Source organism: Raphanus sativus, chromosome 2 (assembly GCF_000801105.2).
Source record: "Raphanus sativus cultivar WK10039 chromosome 2, ASM80110v3, whole genome shotgun sequence".
NCBI lineage: Eukaryota > Viridiplantae > Streptophyta > Magnoliopsida > Brassicales > Brassicaceae > Raphanus > Raphanus sativus.
This window is the reverse complement of record NC_079512.1, coordinates 23,016,965-23,040,859: the sequence shown is the minus strand read 5'-3', so window position 1 is coordinate 23,040,859 and position 23,895 is coordinate 23,016,965. Positions and strand designations below refer to the sequence as shown.

Here is a 23,895-nt window from a genome sequence, read left to right as displayed (position 1 = left end):
AAGCAGAAAACATAACTGTTAACAATTGAAAGAATACCTTCAACAAAGCACCAACCAATGAAATTTAACAAGATTTTTCTAAAAAGAGAGATTCGAACCCCAAGAAAGGAGGCTTTCCCTAATATTTTGCCTTTTCAATAGAGAATAGGGGCCATGAAAGATTCATCCAATAAGGGTAAGCTTCAAGTAATGAATACACTATCACATTGACAACAGTCACAAATATTTTATAAAACTTTCGTTGCAGAGTTTCTTTCCTACGTCAACAAAAGTGAGAAACTCACTCTTGACTTCATCCCTACTTCCAAGCATCTAAGAGATTGGCTTTTACACCAAGGCATCGCTTTTATGACCTTTATGCTTCTAGATAGATGCTCACTGACCATTTCACCTGGAACCAGTCCAAGCCCCGATTATCGATCAGACCCTATTGACATTGTCATCCTAGTAGTAACAAAAAGTCTTATATGACGGTCAACGAACTTACAAGGTATCAGCTAACATGGCACGTATTTTGGCTCTTAGCTCATCTGAAACTTGAGTTGGTTCGTTTTGTGGGTGCATGATTTTATCATCTTCAAGAGAAGCTTTTCGATCAGGCTGATCTGACTTTGAAGCACTCTCCTCCTTTTCCACTCTTTTCTCATCCTTCTTTATACGTTTACTAGACTTCTGTCGATGACCATGCTCACCGTCTGAAGAGTCCTCGTGCTTGCGCCTACTGGATCTGTGTCGGTGGTGTCTGTGATGCTCATCATCAGATGAATCAATATGCTTATCATGATGCTTCCTGGATTTGTGACGATGGCTACGCTTGTCCTTAGAATAATCAGCATCTTTGTTATGCTTACTAGATCTGTGTCGGTGCTCACGATCAGTGTCGGACGAATCATATAGCTCATGCCTGTCTGAAGATTTGCGGTGTGCGTGCCTATGACGGGAACGGCTGTGATACTCATCATCCGATGAACTCTCATGCTTGTGCTTGTCCCGTGAATGTCTGTCCTTGGAAGAGTGTCGTGTCTTATGCTTATACCTATCATGTCGTTTTCTACTTGAATGTTTCTTCCCAGTCTTGGTATCTTCAGTGACTTCCTCCATGCTGCTCTCCTTATCGTCTTCTTCTATTTCATCATTTTCATCTTTCTGTGATCTGGAGCGGTAATTTCTCTTTGATCGTCTTTCACTGTTACCATCATCTGCTTGTTTCGTCTCAGCTTCTGATAGACGTGGGCTACTTTCTTTGGCAGCATCAGAACCTGATCCAAGACCCAACGGTTCGACTGATACGCTTCGCGATGGTTCAGCTTGTTGCGATGCCTGGGCACCGGGCTTTAACATGGCCACAAAAATTTTTGCACGTTTCAATCTTTCTGCCTTCAACTTCTGCTCCTTCGTCAAGCCTGCTTCAGAAGAATCAGCTTCACTAGCAGCTGCCGAGCCAGAATTCAGTTGACCCATAGATTTGGCCAAATCAGGGGGCTTAGATGAAGTATTACTTCCATCATTTCCGAGGCTCTGAGAAGTCTCATCCAAGGGTTTACCTGATAGGATCCCTAACTGGGGATTCCTTATGCCTCTTCTGGCAGCTTCGAGAATAGCAGCAGCAGTGTTCACATCTACATTGACCCTCATCTGCCGTTCGACGGGCTTGAATGGTTCCTTCTGTAACTCAGTCTTTGGTTTGTCACTAACCATTTTTTGTTTCTCTCTCTTTGCAGAATCATCCTGTATGACACTCCCCACAGCAAGTTTGTCACCTTTTACCGCACTGTCCATCTTCTCTTGCTTCATGTCTTCCTTGGTAAAATCGCCTTTGTTACATGATCTTAACTGCAAAAGAAATCAGCCGTTGTGTATATTATTAGTGAAAGTTATAAGCAAAAGGTTTCAAAGCACATGAAGACACATAAAATCTGCAGCAGGAACTTGAAATAGAAGTGTACCTCTTCAGCCTCTTGGAGAACCTTCCGATAATATGCATGGTATAAGCTAGCTGGACGTAAGAATGGAAACATCCCGTATTTAACATCCTGTGCAGCAAGAGTAGCCTCAAGTTCTTTCCCATTCTTTTGGATGAAGTCAACTATCTTATCAATCGCTCTTTTCATCTCAATAGGCGGCTCCACAATTTGCTGTTCAATCTTGGGTTGTGCCAGCATTGTCGAAGATTTCAACTTTTCAGAAGCCAAAGGTTTTTCTGTAAAATCATCTTCTGCATTTATCTGCTTCCTCTCAACAACATTAACTGCGCTGACAGAAGGGTTTCTTTTTATAAAAGGTGCTTGATCATTGGACGGAAGAGAATGCTTAGAGGCTACACCTCTCACTGTGGCAATCTTTGCAGCTTCTTTTGACCCTTCCGGTCCACTGGAATCAGCTTCAGCAGATTCGTTTGTGTCACAGTCCCTTGTTGACTCTTCTTTGGTATCTTCATCTTCTACAGTCCCATAAACCGAACCAAGCAAAGACAAAGCTCCACCATCCTTCCCACCTTCAATATTCTTATCTTCTACGGTAGATTTTCCTGTCAAAAGCTCTTGATGTTCAACAAGAAACCTAAAGTAAGGGTGAAGATGATGATCTGGCATCAAGAACCCAAATGTTGGGTTGCCTCCTTGTTTGACTCTCAAGACAATTTCAGATTGCCCACCATGGTTGCTTACAAAACTCGAAGTTCTTGCCATGATCTGATGTAATTTCTCAGTTGGGGGCTGAAAAGAGAGAAAAATGTACAGGAACAAACAGTTAGTAATGTGAAATCTCATGATGCTTGGTTTCGAAGGAATGAACCTTTGACAACACACATGTATATACATATTGAAATCTCACTTAAGCATGGAGAACCACAAATTGCAAATATCAGAACTGTATAGAGATGCATCATCTGATGTGCACTCATTTTTAGGTTATTGGTAAGTCATGAATTTCTATCATCTTAACCCCACCTGCACTGCCCCTTGTCATGGCAGCGAAAGGAAAAAAGGTGACTGTGAATGACAACCTTAGACAACTCCATCTCTCCTCCGAGAATCTGAAACTTAGACATTTTAGAATAACATATGCACCTTTCAGATGTCTACATGGCCATACCATATCAGTTTAGTACCAAATAAGTGACCAAAGCCCGCATATTTCTAAAGGGAACAATCTGCCAAAACAGTAACTTACCAGGTGTTGAAGTAAATAATCAGGCACTGGGAAAGGCGGGTTAAACCCAGATTCCATATCTGCAGTTTTCTGGTCACCGAAATCACTGGAGCTTCCATATGAATAGGGGACAGCACGAAAACCATCGGCATTTGCACTTGCGGAACCATCATTGATATCTGTGGTGCAAAAGTAAGAAAAAAAATGATCAATTCTGCATACCAACTGCAGTAGAGAGAAGAAAAGGGAATAAAAAGATAAACTAAAAGTACTATTGGAGAAAAAATATTCCCTAAAACAGAGTCTTTTAGTTTCATGTTATATGTAGTAATCAGAAGAACTAGCAAACATCAATGTGCAACCTAGGACTTACTTACACACTCACCGAACTAAGATGCCGACTTAGTTAGGGAAACCAAGCCAGCATTGAACTCTAAGAAATTAGTAAACCACAGTGCTTAGTATCAGCGATGGAGTACAAAGATAAGCATATAAAATGATGTCCAAATACCTCTCTAACATAACGTACAAGATTCTGATGGGATGTGAAACAGTAGCTTCAGAAGCCATATTCTGATGCACAAAAGAGGGATCTAACTAACGCAGTTACCTAACACAAAACAAACTACTGGTGCATAACCAGATACGTAGACGTAGCAACGTGTAAATCTCTTATACCCACACTCGACACGACTAGGTTACTCAATCTTTCAATATACAGGCTAATCAAAATCCAATCCTGAAAAGGCAAAACAAATCAAGTAACCAGCTGATACTAATCGTTATCATCCTCTAGAACGTTTACCACCATCTATAACATAGCACCTCGACCTCGAGTTTCAACTAAATCAACTATAGATAAAACGGAGAGATTCCTGCGAAAGTTCGCAATCCTTACCACTCTCATCGTGCGACGGAGGCGGAGAATCCGCCGGTAAATCAAGATAGCGCTCGTGATCGAGATCAGCATCCAAATCAGGATCGTCAGAGATCGGACGGCGGCGCTTGGGACGCGGAGGAGGGAGGGAAGAGAGGAGGTGGCGAACATCGTAGCGGTCAATGAAAAGGCTGTTCCAGTCAACGAGCGCCGTCGAGGAGTTGACGAAGGTTGCCATCGAATCATCGTCGAAGAAGAGAGCGTGACGGCCAACGATCTCCAGATCCATTGATGATGATTGATGATTTTGAGAAGAGCTTAGGGCAGACTATTATTGTTTGATTGACCCAAAAGAGGATTGGATTAAATTCGTGATGACTTGAAAAGAGAAACTGCTCATTGAATGACGTCGTTTTATCGACTTTTTGATTGCCGTTTGAGAAGTAGGAAAACGTTTGGTTCAAGATAACGACGTGCATTCTTATGAATATGGAAAATCAAAACGGCTCGCATCTAATATATTAATTTAGAGTTCTATTTTGTATCTACCATTCAAAAGTCTATGGTAGACCATTTATTAGAAACTTAACTAAACATCCTATATTTACTCATAATATGATATTTTCTAATAAAAATAATATACTTTTAAACAATAACATTCCTAAGAAAGGCAAATATATTTTCATTAAGAAATTGTTATTTAATTGATTATCATGTTTAATCTAGGATTTGATAGGACTTATTGTGGAAAGTAAATCGCTTTTCTCTAAAGCGTAGCATTTTTTAGTTTACACTAAAATTCTATAGCACTAAGTGATATCAAATGAAAGTTCAGTCTCACCTTATATAGAGTTCAGTTTATTATGAGTTAATATTTGTATATTAATATACTAATGAGCAATGAACATGCTATTCAATATTTTAAAAACAATTGATTGGGTTATTTGTGATTAACGTACATTAAAACATCTCGGTATTCAAATTATAAATCAAAAGGGGTATGACTCATTTAATCCTACTTTTTATCTATCATACAAAGTCCATGATTAGATCATTCATTAGAAACATAACTAAACATCTTAGATTTACTCATATATGATATTTTCCCAACAAATACAATATACATCTAAACAATAAATATTCTAAGAAAGGACAAATATATTTTTTTTTAAACTAAGGACAAATATATTTCCACTAGGCAACTACTGTTTAGTTGTTTATCATATTTAATCTAGACCATATTTTATATATATATATATATATATCAGTAATTAATTTTGAAATTAAATAGTATAGCTCAATTCTTTATAAAATTATCAAATTAAATTCTTATATAAAACAGAATAAATAATATTTTATTGGTTGTAACATTTTATGTTTAATATTTTGTAGTAAAAATAAAAAATAGACTGAAATGAAATATATTAAATAGAATATTATTTTAGAGTATGATACAATAATTTAATTTAGACACATACAAACATTCCAAGAATAAAAATTAGTTAGAGTTTAAAATTAAACTACTAATATGATGTCACATAAAACTAATATTTAAAATTAAATTATTAATATGATGTTGCATATTTAAATAAATAAACAAGAATACTACATTAATATACAATTTTACAGTTTCAACAAAAACAAATTTCAACAAATATAAAATTTTCAAAATAATATTATATACATAAAAATTGATATTAAATATATATTTTTATAACTCATTTTATATTTTAAATCTTATAAAATATAAATATGTCCGCACAGACGTGCGGGTTTCAAATCTAGTTCGACCTTATAACTAGCTAAGTGTTATATTTTGCCCATAATCTTTAACTTCTGTCTCCCTCTCCGTTGCATAGACAACAATCTATCTGGTTCTAATCTTTTTTATGTATATTGTCAAACTTGAACGGGTCGTAGTTATAGATTCACCTATCAAATTAATACATGCAAAGAAACAGTTTTGAATGTGACACAAGCGAAAACGATTATGGATCATCTCATCATCATCATCATCCAATTTTGATGAAGAAAGAAGAAAGTGTCAGTTGTATTTTAAGGATGCAACTGAAAACACGTTGTAGCCTTACCAATAAACACGGACGTTTGGTCAGCTGCAATAAAATTTGTTGGATAAAATAATACTAGAAGGGTAGTCTATAATAAAATGACCCCTTTGTGTAAAGTGATAATGCAAGTAGCTAGTAATATGAAATCTCTTGTTTAAAACAGCTAATATGAAATCTCTTGTTTAAAACAGCATCACACCATTGTTTCACGAGTTTCAATAACGAATACTACAGCTAAATTTTTATGTATTTTTTTCTCTCTTTTTGGAGAAAAAGTTTGCGCGTGCCTTAAAACATAATGCAACAGAAAGATATCGTAGATAAACAGTAGAGTATCGTATTTATCAAAAAACAGTAGAGTATCGTATAGGTCAGGAAATAACCAATAGGCAACAAGGGAATGCTGTTGACCTTAATTTGTGACTTTTTTAATTTGTGACTTAACAAATAACGTTGACATATCTCCACGGCTTTCTTACCGATAAACAAACACTAAATCTAATATTTGCAGACGTCTTTGACCATTTAATATATTCAAGAATTTTCTTTTGAAGTACGATGTATTCACACAATTCACAAGTTCGCTTTATACAATGACCAAATAATTGTTTCGAAGTCTATATCGTAATATTGCATATTTATAACAAACTAAGTTTGTTACAAAAAGAAAAGGTTCTATAATTTTTTAGCAACAAAAAAATATAGTTATATATATTAATAATTTAAATGGTTAATATCAAGACCGAGCCTGAGTAATTCAGTTTATAATTTTTTTTCCATTAACTATTAGTTATTAGAAAAAAAATCAAAACTGTGTACGTACGTATTTAAACTCATAATCTTAAACATGCATACATAAAATTACCAATAAATTATTGATGTTTTTATACTAACTATTTAGCCACTTAAAATGTTAAACCAATTTTGAACATGTTTGACTAGCTTCTAGTCATGCTCAACCCTGGTTAGTGGACATACGTTTGATTATTGCACATTCTGGGTTATTTCCAAGTGCTAAGTTTTAGCCTATTAAATATGTTTTTTTGAACTTTTTGACTTAACAACATGTAACATATTAGTTTCTGTAACGTTTCAGGTTCGATCTCCTTAATATATTTACATTTCACTTAACATAAATATATGTTTATACTTTATAACTTATTTAAATGTCCTAGAAAACCAGTCCATCTGCGGGCTTTGCAACTCCCCTAGATTCATCTAAAGTTAAAATAATTTAATCAAGAGAAAACAGTAAATCAAAATTTACATGACAAATCTGACTGATATGGACAGAAGGCTGGTAGTGATGAAGAAAGGCACTTAACCTTCCTAAATTCGCTCTCATATTTCTCAAATTGAAAACTAATTTTTTGTCATTAACTATTAAGTGTTTTCTAAGTTTTCGACTTTCATAATTCATAATAATTATTCCTACAAATTACAATGTAAAAATGGCCTTCAATTGTATTAAAAATATATTGTCGTGGTTGATTGGGCGTATGAAGGTCGACTTGTAATATTCAAGTTAACGCAAGTGTCTATTAGAGGATGTATAGCTTCAATTTGCTTAATTTAGAAATATAAACCAGTGGCTCGTGGTTTTCACGACAAATGAAATAAAAAAACTTAAAAATCAATTAGCAAATAAACTAAAATGGACGCCTTTGCTTCTCCTTGCATCTCGCCCGAATCGTCTCAGACCGGCACATGAGGCGAAGCGATGGAAGTCATATAGTTCGTCGCGCATATAAACGTAAAGTGTCTTTCTTTACCCATCAATTTTTTTTTTTTTTTTGCAAAGCTTCTAGACTATTTTTCTCCTTATACTGTAAGCTGACACTATATTGTATATATTTATTTATTTTATTTTTTGACTAAAATAATTATTTTTGTAACTTTATTAAATCAGAAAGCCAATATAGGTAGAGAACAAATCATCAATACAATGAATTACAAAACTATAACATCTAAGACCAAATAATTTAAGCCAAATCAACAATATTCCAATGACTGTTCTTTCTCTTTTTATTAACATGCATTCAGTTTTAAACAAGAGAAATAAGAAATGATTATACACAACAAGTCCATCAGAATTATAGCAACATTGTACAAGTGCTGCATTTTACTACGTTATTATTAGCACGAGACCATGCCTTTGATTAATTCACATATTACACATTAGTTTTTACTCCAAGTAACCCCTCCTAATTTCAGTTAATATAAACGCGTATGTGTACCTCAACGTACGCATGTGCATGTACATGTCCATAAGAGAAAAAACGAAGATATGATAATCAAATGATCGCTTAAACCTTTCTTTACCTTTTTCACCACATTTTACGCGTCAACTCCTCTAGATCACAACTATAAACCCTAAGTCCAACTTCTTCCCAATTTCTCACAACAAAATTTCTCCCTCTCCGGCCCTCTAAATCTCTTCTCTCTCTACATTTCACATAAACAGTAAAAATAAGAAGAACTATCTCTCGAGCCTAATAAAATTCACCGAACACACTTACATCAAGAGGAAATGGCACAATTCATGAAGCTTCTCGTAACAATTGCATTAACAATGGCAATCACAGTCGCCATCATCAGCACCACGACCACCAGCACTAATACCGTGACGACCGCAAAATTTGCTCTCGAAGATCCTCTTAAGGACCATACACCACCAGGAGCGGTTAAGGTAAGAACGAGTCGGTTCTTGGCAGAAAAAGTCGACAACGGTCAAGGACCTAAAGCCCGTAACCCAAATGCAGCTGACCATTGCAACAAGGAGCCAGAGATCTGCAGCAGCAGCTATTACAGCACGGGAGCAAACTCTACAATGGTTTGTTGCAACAACAAGTGTATGGATTTATCAACCGACGACAAAAACTGCGGTGCGTGTAAGAACAAATGCAAGTTCGGGCAAACATGTTGTCGCGGTCAGTGCGTTTACGTGGCTTACGATAAACGCCACTGTGGTGAGTGTAACCATCGTTGCGAACTAGGCGAGCTCTGCGTCTACGGTCTTTGTAACTACGCGTGATGATTCAATCATTCATTCGCGTCACGCTCACGTAAAAAACTGATTGAAGTATAAAATTATACGGATACGATTTATTTACATGGACGCTGATTAAAAAGGTCGGTCCAGTTAATTATTTACTTAATAATTAATAAAGTGTTTGTGTGTATTTTTGGATTCCCATAATGTTTTGAGGGTATATAAAAAGATCATTTCCCTACTTTAATGTCGACGAATAAATTAAAATGGAACATCCTCGTTTCCAGTCCTGCTGCTGTTTTTATTAAGTTTTATATAAGAGTGTGTATTAATTATAATACATCAAATATGAATAAAGTTTTATACATATAAATATATAAATACAAATTAATAAAGTCTCTTTTACCATCCCGAGACCTACATGCATATACAAATAACCGTTTATGATTTAGAGCATATGTAAAGGAAAACTTATGACCTCAAATATAAAGTTTTATATGCTTCAAAGACAATTTCAAAATATTAAATGTTAAGGTTTAAGCAATAGAATCTCAGATACCAAGTTCCACTGTTAAAAAAAAATATTTAAGATTTAATTTTTTTTATTCTTACAGTTATATATCTTCCAAATATTATAGTTATCTATCATCTTTTACATTTTATATTTCATAAATATTATACATATATCTTTTTCTGTTTCAAAAAGATGAAAATTTTAAAAGAAAAAATATTTTTAAAATATATATGCTTGATATTTTCTATGCAATTTTGTCCATAACAATAATACATTTTGAACTCTAAAAAATTGATTGTACCTTTTAAAATACTATTGGTTTAAAAGCATAGAAAATAGTTAATCGCAAACATATATAATCAAATTTCAATATGTTTTAACATGTAAATTTAAGATATTACAGCAATACTAATATTCAAATAAATATGATCTTAAGGTTTTAAAATCACCAAAACTTTGTACATAATTTTCATGTTTATATTGGCATTCATGAATGACGTTATCAATGATGTTTTATTACCTATTTCGTATTTTGTAAAAACAGTTTGTCATTTTAGTTTATTTTATCAGTTGTAAAGAGTACAATTGTAAAATAGAAAATATTTAAGGTTTGATACAAAGATGTGCTTTTGGAGAGTTACACCTCCCAACCTTAAATTTGAAACTTTGTCAAGCTTTAAAATAAAACTTTTTATAGATATTCATATAAAGTTAAAAACAAATACGTCACAATAATTTTTTTAAATATAATTTGGCTGAGAAATTTAAAAGGTACTGTATTTAGGTAGGCTGAATAGTCAAATAGATGACACATAATTGTAAAAGTCAATAAATTGACTAACTTTTGAACCGACTCCAGAAACGGCGGCTCTGGTAGATACAGATACGGGTCAACCCGGAAAGCGACAGTCGGGTCAGAGTACCCCAAGGCCAAAAGTTGAGGAAAGTGAGAGGGAGATCTAAAAGCCCGTGGACACTAAACCCCACATGTCCCAATCAATCACAACACAAAACATTTGATTCTCGGTTCTCATGTCTGGTTCGTTCACTCATCTACCATCTTCGTTGATAAAACCCACATCGAAAAATCCATCCTTTTTGTGAAATTTGTTTTCTTTTCCGGCGAAACTCCGGGAGGAAATCAATTAAAATTCATCACGGGGTATATACGGGATAAAGTCACGGCCTTTGAGCTCTCATGTCCAACGGAAGTGTTGTTTAATCATAGCCATTCCTTCCGATCTCCTCTTCCTTGCCGGAGGTGGCTCCACTGTCACCATTCACCTCCTTTCCCCCTCGTTAGTTAGGTTTTTTTAGTTAGTTAAATCTCGGGAGGGCTTTGTCTTTTTTTTTTTCTTTTTTCTTTTTGATTGAGAATGCTGTTGAAGATCAAAAGGGTTCCAACACTTGTGTCGAATCACCAGAAAGAATAGACGGCAGAAGAAGAAGAAGAAGATGTGGTCGGAGTTGTCTTAGCAAGTGTTGTATCAATGGTAACTACTACATTGTTAAGTGCTGAAAGTTTGAACTTTTGTTTAGACAAATCTCTTAGCTTTGTTTGGTTTCAGGTGCAAGGCTTCCTTTGTATACCATGCAAACATGTGGAGAAGCCCCGTGGAAGAGAATGTAACGCTCCTCGAAATCTTTACTTCTGTGGGAGGTAATGTTGTTATTGCAGAAACCTCAACTTGATGTTTTCTAGTGGGAAGATCGGTTTCAAAGAGTAGGACTATTTCGTTACGATGTTACAGCCTGTGAAATCAAAGGTATAACTATCTCTTTACTTCATGATTCATTCACTGAGCTGAAGATTGTCTTCACATTGTTCATTTGCTGAGCTGAATGATAGGTTATACCGGAAAGCACGGTTTCATTGCGCAGCGAAACGAAAGGCGTCATCTCAAGAAAAGGCCAAGAGAGTTCCTTGTTGATCAAGTTCTTCAACCGTTCGATGGAAACAAATTCAACTTCTCTTTTTTTCAAAAAAAAAAAAAAAAAAACAAATTCAACTTCACTAAAGTTTGTCAAGAAGAGTTGCTTTTCCAGTTTGAAGCTACCGATGACTAAGCTGATGACTCTCCAAGCGTCGTTGCAATCAATATAAGAGACTTTTGCTTTGAGGGGGGGTCTCTTTTCTTTTCTTGCTAGCTAGTTATCTAAACATTGAACTCACAATAAATCAAGAAGTTAGCTCGAAGCTTACACAAGTGAATCCAGCGGTGTTGTGGGAGATGAGTGGTCAGTCACATGGTATTAAAGAGGAAAGAAGATTACGAAGGAGCTTGGGAGGAGAAGGCATGGAGTCTTCTAAGCTGAAGTCTCTTTATCAGAGGAGAGGTTCAAAGAAGAAGTTCACACCATAATCTTTCAAGCAATCGTGTTGTTGTGGTGGAAAAGAAGGGCAGAGTTCGATTGATGGTAGTGGAATTGTTTCCAAGAAGAAGAGGCTGTATGAATGAAACTGAGAGCTTCTTCTAGAAATAAGCAATCACTAAACTAATCTTGCACGTTTACTGTTCTGTCCGTTACTGATGTTTTTTTTTGTTTACTTTCTTCCATTATTGGCTTCTTATTTGGTCGTGTGATGAATATATATATGCGTTGGTGATATTTTGTTGTTCTTTTTTCTGGTTTTGTTTATGCATTTAGCTTCACACTGAATTTTGTTAATGCACATCTTCACCCCCTCTCTCTCTCTGTTTAAACATTTCATAGTCCGTTGACCTAGAAGCTCACTTTCGTGACACTCTAGGTGAATAAGAAGGTTTCAGATCCTTTGTTTGTTTGTTTGTTTTTTTTTTTTAATTTTTATTTGGAGGATCTACGCAGAGAGGCAAGTAAGAGCAGTTTCCTCGTCCGCAACTCCATAACTCTCTAAGCTGCTTACCTTTACTACCGTAAGTGATTCTACTCCCCTCTCTCTCTGTTTATACAATTCATAATCTATAGGAAGAATGTGACATGATAAGTCACAGACCTCTTTACCGTCATCTTTAGTTTTCCTTTTCTATTTAGAATTTCATCTTTCCTTTTTCTACGATAGTTTACACCGTCTTTGATTTACTATATATGTAGCCTTAGGGCAATGCTTTAAACATACAATATCAATAAACGTCTTCTTAAAACATGTTACTTCATTCTCAAGCAACTAAAGTTCTCTCAAGAGCTTTACATCTGAATTCAGTCTTTCGAGTTGATCTTTCTAAACTTGTGATCATCTCCTACGCTTGTCTTTACTCGTTCTTCGAATCCATAGTAGGATTCCTAACTTGGGATTTATCTATCCGGGTTTTCCGTCTCAGTGATATCAGAGCATAAACTCCTCCGGACCAAGCTATGGATACTAGGTCAACCACCGCACTAAAAACGACATGTGCAAACAAATTGATGACTTACGTTCATCACAAACGCAACAAACAGAGGAACTAGGAGGTAAAATTCCAGCACTCAAGGCACTAATCGAGAAGCACTTCTCTTACATCAGCAGAGCTCTGGGTCCTCGTCACCACAACTTATCGATTTATGGAAAAGAATTACTTGCAGTCGTCGACGCTATGCAAACATGGAATGCATATCTTGCTCACGCAAAATTCATTATCCGCACCGACCAAAAAAGTTTAAAGTTCTTATTAGAACAGAAGATCACAACACCCTTTCAACATATGTGGCTATCAAAATTAATGGGATACACTTTCGAGGTACTAGTACAAGCAGGACAAAGAAAACATCACAGTTGATGCTCTCCAGAGTAACAGGTTCAGAAATTCTTCACCTTGCTCTATCTCAGATTCACAATGGATTCTATGATAAACTCAAACAATTATGGAACACGGATCCGAATCTTCTCCAAATAATACAAGACCTGCAATCCCAGACTTCGAAACACTCAGCCTATTCATTCATCAATGGTGAACTACGGAGAAAAGGTAAACTTGTGGTTAGAGACGATGCTGATACTAAACTTCATATTTTTCGTTGGTTACACGACTCTGCAATTGGCGGCCATTCTGGCAAGGGATTCTACATTGCAAAGGATCAAATTTTTATTCTTTTGGCCAAAGATGAGTTTGGAGACGCAGAACTATGTTCGGAATTGTTCCACTTGCCAGTGAAACAAGTATGATTTGGCGGCAAAACCGGGTTTGCTTCAACCCCTACCAGTCCCTGCAGGATTTTGGGAATTAGTTAGTCTCGACTTCATTGAAGGCTTACCACCATCTTCTGGGAAGCACTGTATATTGGTTGTCATCGATAGACTTAGCAAAAACGCTCACTTCTTAGCTTTATCACATCCTTATACCGCTATGAACGTTGCAAAACTCTACCTCGACCAGGTCTTTCGCCTCCACGGTATGCCCAAAGATATAACAAGTGATAGAGATCCGACGTTTTTAAGTGAAGTGTGGGGCGAATTGTTTCGTGTTCATGGTGTCGACCTCAACTTCTCTACGGCTTATCATCCCAAACTGACGGCCAAACTGAAGTCACTAATAAGACTCTTGAGACATACCTTCGCTGCATGACCTCCAACTCACCTCGTTCATGGAGTTCATGGCTTCCTTTAGCCGAATGGTGGTATAATACCACTTATCTCCCCGCCATACACAACACTCCATACGAGATCATTTACGGACAACCACCTCCGGTTCACATGCCATATTTACCAGGCGAGAGTTCATCTAGTACCGTCGACCGCACTCTACAAAAACGTGAAGCAGTCATTGACCTTATGAAGTTTCACCTCCTTTGCGCCCAGAATAGAATGAAACAGTATGATGATTCCCGTCGCTCATATCGAGAATTCAAAGTAGGCGATCACGTTTACCTGAAACTCCAACCTTACAGACAACACTCACTCAAAGGCCGTAACATTCCGCATAAACTTTCACCAAGATTCTACGGTCCTTTCTTAATTATTGATCGGGTGGGATCTCGTGCATACAAGCTCGACTTACCTCCAACGGCTGCAATACACAACATATTCCACGTGAGCCAGCTCAAAATGTGTCCTAACCCTACGGACTCTCTTCCAACGCTACCACAATACCTCAACGACGTCGGCACTAGCAAAGAGCCATAGCGTATCATTGAAACAAAAATGGTGAATCGTCAAAACAAAGCTGTCACAAAAGTCTTGATCCAATGGAAGGGGTTTACTCCAGAACAAGCAACTTGGGAGTATTATCAAGATTTCATTGCTCGGTTTCCAGATTTTCATCCTTGAGGCCAAGAATGTTCTCAAGAGGGGAGTATTGTGACAGGATAAGTCACAGACCTCTTCACCGTCATCTTTAGTTTTCCTTTTCTATTTAGAATTTCATCTTTCCTTTTTCTACGATAGTTTACACCGTCTTTGATTTACTATATATGTAGCCTTAGGGCAATGCTTTAAACATACAATATCAATAAACGTCTTCTTAAAACCTGTTACTTCATTCTCAAGCAACTAAAGTTCTCTCAAGAACTTTACATCTGAATTCAGTCTTTCGAGTTGATCTTTCTAAACTTGTGATCATCTCCTACGCCTGTCTTTACCCGTTCTTCGAATCCCAGTAAGATTCCTAGCTTGGGATTTATCTATCCGGGTTTCCCGTCTCAAAGAAAGACTATGATTCTGTTTTGAAGTCATCTAATTTAAAGTCGTTGAGAATGTTTGGCTATTTTACGAACACACGATGAAGGTGTTCGATAAAATGCCACTATGGAGATCTTTATTGAAAAAAAATATTGAGTTTTTTGTTTGTTTGATCGGATCCTTGTTAAAATAATATCTGCACTAGTAGATCATGATTTAGATGAATAACTACTTACCTAATTACATCTCTGTAATCTCTTACATATGGGAATTGCTTGGTGTTCATGTATCTTTGATGAGCCTTTTAACAATGATCATATTAAATACTTTGTTCATTTGGAGATTCATCGAATGCTTTAAGGTCTAGATGTCTGCATCTAAAACGCAAAGTGAAAAAGCATTGATTTTTGTAGATGAAGAAATGAATACACCCACAAATGCAATGTATCTCTTATGTGACACAGAGCGGTAGATTGATGCACGTCATGATGACTAGAATCCACCATGTTGGCAAAGTCTATCACTTTGGTGCTAAGCGTCAGCTGGCTCAAAGCATTGGTCAGATTGCCAAGTTCAAGCGCAGGTTTAACGAGCAAGGCCAAGAATCCACCACAACACATGAGAACAACATTCAGAACCAGAACAAGTGAGAACTGTAATCCTTCAACTCTTTGTTATACTCTCTCTTTCCTCAAAAAAACCCAAGGTTTTAAACATCTTATTTACACAAGGCAACTATGTAACCTTGCTACTCATGATTGATTTTCACAGTTCTTGAATCTCTCTGTTTCAATCAATAATAAATCTTATCTTCTTTCTTTCTTGGCCGTCTGTGTTCTTTGAAAAATGGAACGTGTTTGTTATTATCTATGGTCCATAGACTATGGAGATTGAATCATTCACTACTCTTTTCTTTTTCATATGTCGATTCAAACTACCAATGTATTTAATAATATCTAAAACTCAGCACTGTAACAACATAGGTCTGATAAGAAAGTGACAATGTAATTCAGACAGGGTTAACATGACATAACTAATGTGGTCCATGTATCTAGTAAGTAGGGAAGTTTGGTGAGGTAAATTGAGTAGGGAAGCATCTTGTCTCGTTATTCTTCTCCTCCTCTTCAGCTTCCGTCGCTTTCTTCTCCTCCTCTTCACCATCATTTTTTTTGCTGAGAACATCAACAAGAAACCTCTATATAAATTCATAGAACACCGAATAATCATCAGATAAAAAATACATACATATCTTTTCAGATATATGAGTACATCTAGGAGGAAGCATTGAGTTTTGCTTTTCTTCTGATTATAGACATTATTATGCACAATAATTGGACTTTGAAAATAATTGGACTTTGAAAAGTACTCTGAAATTTAAAATCAAATAATCTCAAGTACTCTGAAATTTAAGAAAAAATCACACCCAAATCTTTTTTCTTTTATTTTTAACGCTAAATTTTCCCATAAAATATTATCATTTTGACAATTGAGTAAGATAAAAAAAACTGAAAAATTAAAATTCTCATCATCATCGTTCATTACATTAAGAAAGAAATAACCTTAAAATATGCTGAAGCTAAACTCCCCATGTGAATGGACACATCTCCTCCATCACTTGCTCCACCTTTCTCTACTTCTTCTCCTCCTCCTTGTCGTACCGTAGATTTTTTTCTTCTCCTCCTCTTGAGCTTCCTCCTCTTCAGCTTCCGTCGCTTTCTTCTCCTCTTCACCATCATTTTTTTTGCTGAGAACATCAACAAGAAACCTTTATATAAATTCATAGAACACTGAATAATCATCAGGTAAAAATACATACATATCTTTTCAGATATATGAGTACATCTAGGAGGAAGCATTGATTTTTGCTTTTCTTCTGATTGTAGACATTATTATGCACAATTTTAACAAAAAATTTTACATGATACTTTTATTTATTAAAGAACAACTTTATTCTACTCTTACCTCTATATCACAAGTCAAATAAATACAACTGTTACGCATCTACATTAAAAGCTTCTCCTATCTCTAAACACATCATATATTATTTTACATACACCTTTTAAATAATAAAATTGATTTATAAACAATTACATAATTAAAATTATGTGTTCCAAATAAATTTTTTAAAAAGAAACTCTCCCACACTTTGGAATCGCGGATCAAAATCCAGTTTGCATTTAAAAGAGAAAGAAAGAAAAAAGAAGCAAAACATAAGCAAATAAATGATAATTGATTTCTAATGAAAGTTCATTTTTTAAAAAATCACACATGAATTGAGATTGTGACTTTTGTTTTAATATATAAGATTATTATTATAAAATAGACGAAAATAAGATAATTTTTTTTATTTTTCATTATAAATGATAACTGAATATATATTAACATATAATAATAGATCATTGCTAATTAATAAATTAGTTGAAATATTTACATAAACTTTTTGAAAATTATGATATGTCTAAAATATTTTTCAACATATTTTTAAATTAAATATTTATATTTAAAATGAAAAGATATCATGATTAAAATATTTTATAATACTAGCTTTAATGAAATATATGTTAATTTGTATATATGTATTATATAGTTTGCTAATGTTAATCTATTTACCAATGTATTATATTTTGAACATAAATATTTAAGAAAATAAAATATAAAAATTTAACAATTTAATATATTTTATCATATTTTTTTTTCTTATAATGATTGATTATGATTATATAATAGATAAAATAGGATTAAATTTATATTTTAATTTAATAAAATATATTTATGTATAATAATAATTCATAACTAATTTCTAAATTACTAAAAATATTTACGTATAATGTGTGAAAATCAAGGTCTTGTTAAAATCTTTTAAAAGGATTTGTTAAAATATTTTAAATATTTACATATAATGTTTGAAAATTAAGATCTTGTTAAAATCTTTTAAAAGGATTTGTTAGAATTTTTAAAATATATATATTTATATTTAAAATGAAAAGATATCAAAAGATATTATGATTAAAGTAGTTAAAAGATTGTATATATTATTAGTCATAAAAAATACATTTAATAAAGACACAAAATAAAAAAATCTACTTTTATAAAAAATAGTAATATTAACAAAAAAAGAAAATAAAATATTTATTCTTTGCTATTCTGAATAAATAAGACAAAAAACTATACAATAATTTTAAATATTTTAATCAATTAATTTCAAAATCTTATATAAAACTTTTCAAATTTTATATATATTGAAACAAAAAAAAATTCTAGAACACCGTACAAAAAGAAATGAGATGAATATTTACTGGCAATATTTATGCGGTATGGTACAAAACTTGTCAACCGTATAAACACGTAACACGCACGTGGCGTCATAATCATAACTCCGTTGATGAGACACCATAATCATAGATTCATAGTGTAAGATTCGTACATCAGCTGGCAACTGAGGAATAGGTAAGAGAGTCCAGAAACCTCCCAACTCTCATAAGTGATCTGAAAAAGTCTTTCTAATGGTTTGATCTAATCTATAGCCACAGTTCAAAAGTGAAAGACCCTCTCTAAAGAAAAGAAAATGTTGAGAAATTATTTGAACCAGAGATTAATCTCCAAGCCTAATATAAGATCATCATGTCTTTACTCTCTTTATCTTAAGGTATGTTCTTAATTCTCCTATATATGTTTTGATGAAATAAATTATAAGTAATTAAATTATGGGGGTTTCCTCTAATATATGTAGAGAGGAAACGCGAGTGGAGGAAGGGAAGAAGGAAGAGATCCTCTCTCCACGGTGGAGGAGATCGAGAGACAAGGTATTGCAAGCCAGACGTCAGAGAAGGCTTACGACGGAGCAGCGGAGGCGGTCAACGTGCCTAGTGATTCTGAAGCGGATAAGGAGAAAGTGAAAAAGGAGTTTGAAAAGAGGGAAGAGGGTAGAGACTATCGCAAGAGGGGTGATGATGATGGTTTGCCTATCAACACAGCTAAAGGAGTATGATGATAAATGATAATATAGTCATGTACCTCCTCAGTGTTACAAAAAAAAAAAAAAGTCATGTACCTCTTTTGGGTACATCTCTCGAGTCATGAGTCGAACAATCATAGAACCAACTGTGTGGTTTTTGTTGTTGTTGTTATTGTTGTGTTATCAGTTTAGACAGCTACTATGAAATACCTCTGTGATCTATCATTAGCAGATTATTACTAATCAAGCCCAATGTTTTTGTTGTTGTTGTGTTGTGTTATCAGCTTAGACAGCTACTATGAAATACCTCTGTAGTCTATCATTAGTAGATTATTAGTTATTACTAATCAAGCCCAATATTTAGAATTAAACTGAGCTTTGCTGCTTTTTACATATGGTTTTAGATATGTTTTTTGGAACATTTATAAGTTATGTTTTTTATTGCAGAAAAATAGAAATGAAAATAGGTTTACCGATTAAAAAAAAAAGAAATCACTGACAAAACCTAATGAAACTCGACTTTTGAAAAACAAATATATATGGTCAATCTTTCAAGATTAATGAAGTACCACATACGAAAGAGGAAATCTAGTTTAATTTCATCGGTTAGGGCCGGTATGACAGATATTGTTAGCTAATGGGCCTAAATAAAGCCCAAAATTTATAGCTTGAGCTATTGTGAAACTCATTTCACGACTGTCGTGCTGCTAAAACCCTTGGCCAAAAGCGAAAGCTCAACGATTGTTCCGAGCTCTGTTCGCCGTCGAACGATCTGTTTCACCGGACTTCTCCCATCCATTTCTTCCAGGTATCCATCCATCTCTCTGTTAGCGATTCAAACCTGATTGCCTCTTATCCTATTTCATTTGATGCAACTCTTGTTATCGCTTTTGATGTAATCGATCTAATGAGGTTTCAATTCGTGATTCCGTCTATGCTTTGAAATTGAAGCTGCTTGCTTGATTTATATATATATGTTACTAAACGGTTATGTATTGTGGTTATTTTCTCATGGTTACAGAAAGTAAGGATGAGTGGTTTTAGAGCATTCAAAGCGCAAGTTCCCATTGAATGGAGCCAGAGCTTGTACATAACCTTAGTGAGAGGTCTCCCTGGAACGAGGAAGCTTCACAGGCGTACACTCGAGGCCATGGGACTCCGGAGATGCCACCGCACTGTTTTGCACTCCAACACTTCTTCCATTAGAGGAATGATTCAACAGGTTTTTTTTTTCTCATTTCTCACTGCCTCCCCCCCCCCCCAAGCATGATATTGTTTATTTAGTGATATACCAATCTTCTTCTTTTGCAGGTTAAAAGGATGGTTGTTGTTGAAACGGAGGAGATGTACACAGCTCGCAAGGAAGCGGAAGCTAACCATAAAGCTCTGCGTCCGCCACTTGTTGTCAGTCATTCAAGCCCTGCAACAGGCTCCTCCAACATGTCTTGAGGTTTTTTCAAGAAGATGGGTAAAGGCTATTCAAATTGTCACTTTGCTTAAGATCCACTTGTAATCTCTCCTTACTTTAAGATTCCGACAAGGTGTGAGGGAAGTCATAAGTAGTAGTCTAGACACAATAACTAACAAGTGTTGGTATTAGTGAATTGGTGCCTCTTAATGTTTCTGGTGTACACTGGATCCTTTATGTATGTTTGCTCTCATTTTATCAAATCTCAAACCCATAAGTTTGGTTACTTTCTTTTCTCTGTGTTTTCGAGAAATGTGGTTCTATTTTAGTCCTAGATCGGTTAGTAAGAATGTTAACTAGGCCGACAATTTTTGTTTTCTTTCTAGTATTACGATTAGGATAAAATAGTTTTCTACAAATTGATTTGCTCGTGGATTGGTTGCCGTCAGTAAATAAAATCTTCAAAGCTATATTTCAATTTGAATAATTGAGTATACACATTGAGAAAAGCTTCTTGATAGTTATGAAAAAGCTGCAGAGAACTTGTATTTTTGTTACAAATCTAATGTACAATCAAGAATCAAAACTGGAAGAAAGATACAAAACCTTTACTACGTAATAAAGAAAACTATAAACCCCAAAATGCGTCAGTCTATCTTTGAAGAACATCTGCAGGTGTCACCCAGAACATAAGACTACAATATCTTGACTGGTGAAGAAGCTTCTTGACTTGCTTACTCTCCCATTCAAAAACGCTCAGATTCAATGGCCCAAGACTTGGACTCCCATCGATGAAGTAAATGGAATCGTCTTTGACGAACCCTCCAGTTCCGGCTTCACCTGCTAAAACCGCTACACATCTACCTTGAGGGCTCAAGAACAATGCTTTTCCTCTCAGGCTTCTCACCGTAGTCCACTCTTTCGTCTCTGAGTTAAACTCGTAAATCTCGAAATACGTTGTGAAATCAAAATCTTCGCTAACGTCTAGCTTCTGTAGAACCACCCACAGTTTGCCGTTGTCCGACTCTGCAAAGTATTTCTTGCAAGGATCGTACCGAAACGGCGAGGCCGTGCATAAAGGGACAGCCTTTGGATCGTTAGGGTTAAGTTCACACTGATATATCACTCCAGTTCTGTCCATGGCTAAGAAGACACCATTACAGAACACAATGTCATCGATGTGATCAGCAGACTCTAACCCCGTCCATTGTTTATCTCCCCGTCTGCAGAACCCTAGTTTTCCTCCATCGGTGCTGTAGATTATGAGCACAACCCAGTCAGAGTCTAATAAACTTTTAGAAGCGACTGCCTTCTTTACAAACTCCTTTATTAGGGTTAGGGCTCCAGAGTGCGGAGAGATGGCTTGGAACTGAAGCAACCGCTGAACATCCTCAAAAGATATCAACGGTGGCAGAGAAACAACGGTGTTAGTAAATGGGTTGTGTAAACTTACCTCGAAGTGGAAAGAAACATTGAGGGTTAACAAGCACCCTCCTGTGCTTCCGCAAATCCATCTCTGATCGTTACCTGAAAAAACTAAATTATCCAGAGACAAAACCCTAAAGTGATCAGAGAATTGAGTTTCTTTATCGGCAGCAGAAGAGGGATGGGAAACAAAGAGTAAAGGGACAAACTTGCTACTGTACACGGCTGAAGAAGAATATCTCCAAGAAGAACAGACGGTGGCACAGCTAAGGATGTCTCTGGCATCGTTTAGGCTGTGGAACACAGTGTCCATAAGCTCTGGGAGTAGGTCCGACCAGGACGAAGAGGAGGAATAAGAAGAAGATAGAGCCATTATTATTTGATTTTGTCACGGTAGAAGCTTGAAAAAAAAGAAAAAGCTAGGTTTTTATGAAGTTAAGAGAAACTTGGGGGTCAAGCAAACGTACCAAACACGGTTAAAAGTAGCTTTTATAGGTAAAGCTACCGCCTCATTAAACAAAGCCCATCAGATATTTAGTGATCCAATAATAACATCACACCGTCTTATTGAAAACTGTTCATAAATATATATGACACGCTCTTATCTTATTGAAACTTAAGGCCACTAAACCCAGACCACAGACATGCCACTAGCATTAGTAACACCACCGGTTTGATGGAGCATTGCATCGATCTCATCTCCCTCTTCCATATCAAGCTGTAATAAAGGAGATTTTTTTAAGTTTTTAGGAAATGAAACAACTCGAAAAGGGGGAAAAGCTAGAGAGAGTGATCTGACCTCATCAGGAGTCTGTTCAGCACGGAGACGACGGCCATCAAACAAGAAAGCAATTGAGTTGAAATCCACAGACTGACGGTCACAGTAAGCGGTCATCAGCTTCTTCAGCTGAGTGGCCCTCTTGATCCTAAAGAAGACTTCATTTCCATCCTAAGTATCACCAATCCAGAGAGAAAGATTAATGATTGTCACTTCAAATCGTTACCAGTCAGTTACTATCTTAGAAAATCGTATGCTATAAACCAACATAAGGCTTTTTCATGACTATAATTTGCATAAACACAACATTCCAATGGATTCATGAACATATATAATCACAATCTCCACATCCAGACAAGAGTTTGGTATGTGTACAAATCACAAACAAGTTATTGATTGCTCCAATTAATAACAAGTCTCAGAGAACTCATACACAAAGCCACGCTTACAGCAGAATCTCTGCTACTGTAAAGAACTCACACACAAGCTTACATACTGTTTTAAGAAACTTTGTAGACAGACATATATGCCTGTTAAAATTCTCAATATGTTACTGATATAGAGCCCGATTCCAGTTCTACAACACTAAATTTCCTGATAAACTCAAAACCCTAGAAAACAAACCGAAGTTAACAGAGTGAGTGAACCTGGCCCTTGACTTTGAGATTGATGTGAGCCGATGGTCCTTGGTCTCCGGGCTTCTTGTCCTCTTCCTGAAAAGCAGACATCTTCCCTTTATCAGATTCTCCGGCCGGGGCGAGACGGTACAAAAAACAAACTCTGATCTGAGAGAAGAAAGAAGTTCTGAGAGAGATTCGGGAGAGAATAATAGAAAGAAAAAAAGGACTGAAACCCCACTTCTTTGGTCGCATCGGATTCTTGTTTCTCTATCGAACCGTTGATTAATATTGGTCGCCTTGACATCCGACGGCTGGCAGAACGTCGTGTCTGTAATTAAAATGTTGTCGTTTCGATCCAGAGAATTTGTAGTTGGGCTAAGTTACGCTTATGGGCTTACATGTGGCTTAGTTACTCTTCTAGTCAAAAAACGTGAAACAACTTGCCTTGAATCATAAATTTGTAAAAAAGCCACCAGGCCTGTTTATTTTGTTTTGCTAGGAAGCCCTGTTTATTTTGCTATGCAACTGCAAT

General features: G+C 35.7%; 6 protein-coding genes and 1 pseudogene across 14 annotated transcripts; 4 read left to right on the top strand and 3 right to left on the bottom strand.

The window, feature by feature from the left end:
• On the bottom strand, positions 1 to 4,425 carry LOC108842702 (uncharacterized). 4 transcript variants are annotated; one of them, XM_018615692.2, is made up of 5 exons: positions 4,049 to 4,425; positions 3,172 to 3,329; positions 1,947 to 2,714; positions 488 to 1,833; positions 1 to 391 (listed from the first exon to the last, which is right to left on the bottom strand). In XM_018615692.2, the coding sequence occupies exons 1-5, from the start codon at positions 4,314 to 4,316 to the stop codon at positions 388 to 390; spliced, it is 2,544 nt and encodes an 847-aa protein (XP_018471194.2). In that variant the 5' UTR covers positions 4,317 to 4,425; the 3' UTR covers positions 1 to 387. The 4 variants fall into 4 exon arrangements, with proteins under 4 accessions (XP_018471194.2, XP_056858644.1, XP_018471198.2 ...); XM_057002664.1 differs by lacking the exon at positions 4,049 to 4,425 and adding an exon at positions 2,949 to 3,034 and having other exon boundaries at positions 3,172 to 3,313; XM_018615696.2 differs by lacking the exon at positions 4,049 to 4,425 and having other exon boundaries at positions 2,833 to 3,315.
• Positions 4,426 to 8,542: 4,117 nt separating this feature from the next.
• Positions 8,543 to 9,281, top strand: LOC108841632 (stigma-specific STIG1-like protein 2). The gene has a single exon (XM_018614384.2). It carries the CDS (start codon positions 8,627 to 8,629, stop codon positions 9,128 to 9,130), a length of 504 nt encoding a protein of 167 aa, XP_018469886.1. The 5' UTR covers positions 8,543 to 8,626; the 3' UTR covers positions 9,131 to 9,281.
• A 5,717-nt stretch (positions 9,282 to 14,998) lies between these two features.
• Positions 14,999 to 15,997, top strand: LOC108840973 (uncharacterized; annotated as a pseudogene).
• A 2,598-nt stretch (positions 15,998 to 18,595) lies between these two features.
• On the top strand, positions 18,596 to 19,398 carry LOC108840599 (uncharacterized). The gene is made up of 2 exons (XM_018613435.2): positions 18,596 to 18,823; positions 18,908 to 19,398. The coding sequence occupies exons 1-2, from the start codon at positions 18,743 to 18,745 to the stop codon at positions 19,163 to 19,165; spliced, it is 339 nt and encodes a 112-aa protein (XP_018468937.1). The 5' UTR covers positions 18,596 to 18,742; the 3' UTR covers positions 19,166 to 19,398.
• A 393-nt stretch (positions 19,399 to 19,791) lies between these two features.
• Positions 19,792 to 20,831, top strand: LOC108839859 (uncharacterized). Its single transcript, XM_018612635.2, has 3 exons — positions 19,792 to 19,940; positions 20,154 to 20,354; positions 20,444 to 20,831. The coding sequence occupies exons 2-3, from the start codon at positions 20,163 to 20,165 to the stop codon at positions 20,579 to 20,581; spliced, it is 330 nt and encodes a 109-aa protein (XP_018468137.1). The 5' UTR covers positions 19,792 to 19,940; positions 20,154 to 20,162; the 3' UTR covers positions 20,582 to 20,831.
• Positions 20,832 to 21,040: 209 nt separating this feature from the next.
• On the bottom strand, positions 21,041 to 22,573 carry LOC108842221 (putative F-box protein At5g55150). Of its 6 annotated transcripts, none has more exons than XM_057002662.1 (3): positions 22,433 to 22,573; positions 22,175 to 22,283; positions 21,041 to 22,076 (listed from the first exon to the last, which is right to left on the bottom strand). In XM_057002662.1, the coding sequence occupies exons 2-3, from the start codon at positions 22,248 to 22,250 to the stop codon at positions 21,193 to 21,195; spliced, it is 960 nt and encodes a 319-aa protein (XP_056858642.1). In that variant the 5' UTR covers positions 22,251 to 22,283; positions 22,433 to 22,573; the 3' UTR covers positions 21,041 to 21,192. The 6 variants fall into 6 exon arrangements, with proteins under 6 accessions (XP_056858642.1, XP_018470572.1, XP_056858643.1 ...); XM_018615070.2 differs by lacking the exon at positions 22,433 to 22,573 and having other exon boundaries at positions 21,041 to 21,921; positions 21,994 to 22,076; positions 22,175 to 22,334; XM_057002663.1 differs by lacking the exon at positions 22,433 to 22,573 and having other exon boundaries at positions 21,041 to 21,909; positions 21,994 to 22,076; positions 22,175 to 22,334.
• Positions 22,437 to 23,611, bottom strand: LOC108842222 (small ubiquitin-related modifier 1-like). The gene is made up of 3 exons (XM_018615072.1): positions 23,391 to 23,611; positions 22,765 to 22,914; positions 22,437 to 22,683 (listed from the first exon to the last, which is right to left on the bottom strand). Exons 1-3 carry the CDS (start codon positions 23,469 to 23,471, stop codon positions 22,591 to 22,593), a joined length of 324 nt encoding a protein of 107 aa, XP_018470574.1. The 5' UTR covers positions 23,472 to 23,611; the 3' UTR covers positions 22,437 to 22,590.
• Between the last annotated feature and the right edge of the window lie 284 nt (positions 23,612 to 23,895).

Coding starts and splice junctions, on each gene's coding strand:
- LOC108842702 (XM_018615692.2), bottom strand. CDS start 4,316: ATGGATCTGGAGATCGTTGGCCGTCACGCTCTCTTCTTCGACGATGAT. Junction 3,330..4,048: donor TCCGTCGCACGATGAGAGTG/GTAAGGATTGCG, acceptor TTTGCACCACAG/ATATCAATGATGGTTCCGCA. Junction 1,834..1,946: donor TTCTCCAAGAGGCTGAAGAG/GTACACTTCTAT, acceptor TTTCTTTTGCAG/TTAAGATCATGTAACAAAGG.
- LOC108841632 (XM_018614384.2), top strand. CDS start 8,627: ATGGCACAATTCATGAAGCTTCTCGTAACAATTGCATTAACAATGGCA.
- LOC108840599 (XM_018613435.2), top strand. CDS start 18,743: ATGTTGAGAAATTATTTGAACCAGAGATTAATCTCCAAGCCTAATATA. Junction 18,824..18,907: donor TTTACTCTCTTTATCTTAAG/GTATGTTCTTAA, acceptor TAATATATGTAG/AGAGGAAACGCGAGTGGAGG.
- LOC108839859 (XM_018612635.2), top strand. CDS start 20,163: ATGAGTGGTTTTAGAGCATTCAAAGCGCAAGTTCCCATTGAATGGAGC. Junction 20,355..20,443: donor TTAGAGGAATGATTCAACAG/GTTTTTTTTTTC, acceptor CTTCTTTTGCAG/GTTAAAAGGATGGTTGTTGT.
- LOC108842221 (XM_018615068.2), bottom strand. CDS start 22,278: ATGGACACTGTGTTCCACAGCCTAAACGATGCCAGAGACATCCTTAGC.
- LOC108842222 (XM_018615072.1), bottom strand. CDS start 23,471: ATGTCTGCTTTTCAGGAAGAGGACAAGAAGCCCGGAGACCAAGGACCA. Junction 22,915..23,390: donor ATCTCAAAGTCAAGGGCCAG/GTTCACTCACTC, acceptor GGTGATACTTAG/GATGGAAATGAAGTCTTCTT. Junction 22,684..22,764: donor CTGAACAGACTCCTGATGAG/GTCAGATCACTC, acceptor CCTTTATTACAG/CTTGATATGGAAGAGGGAGA.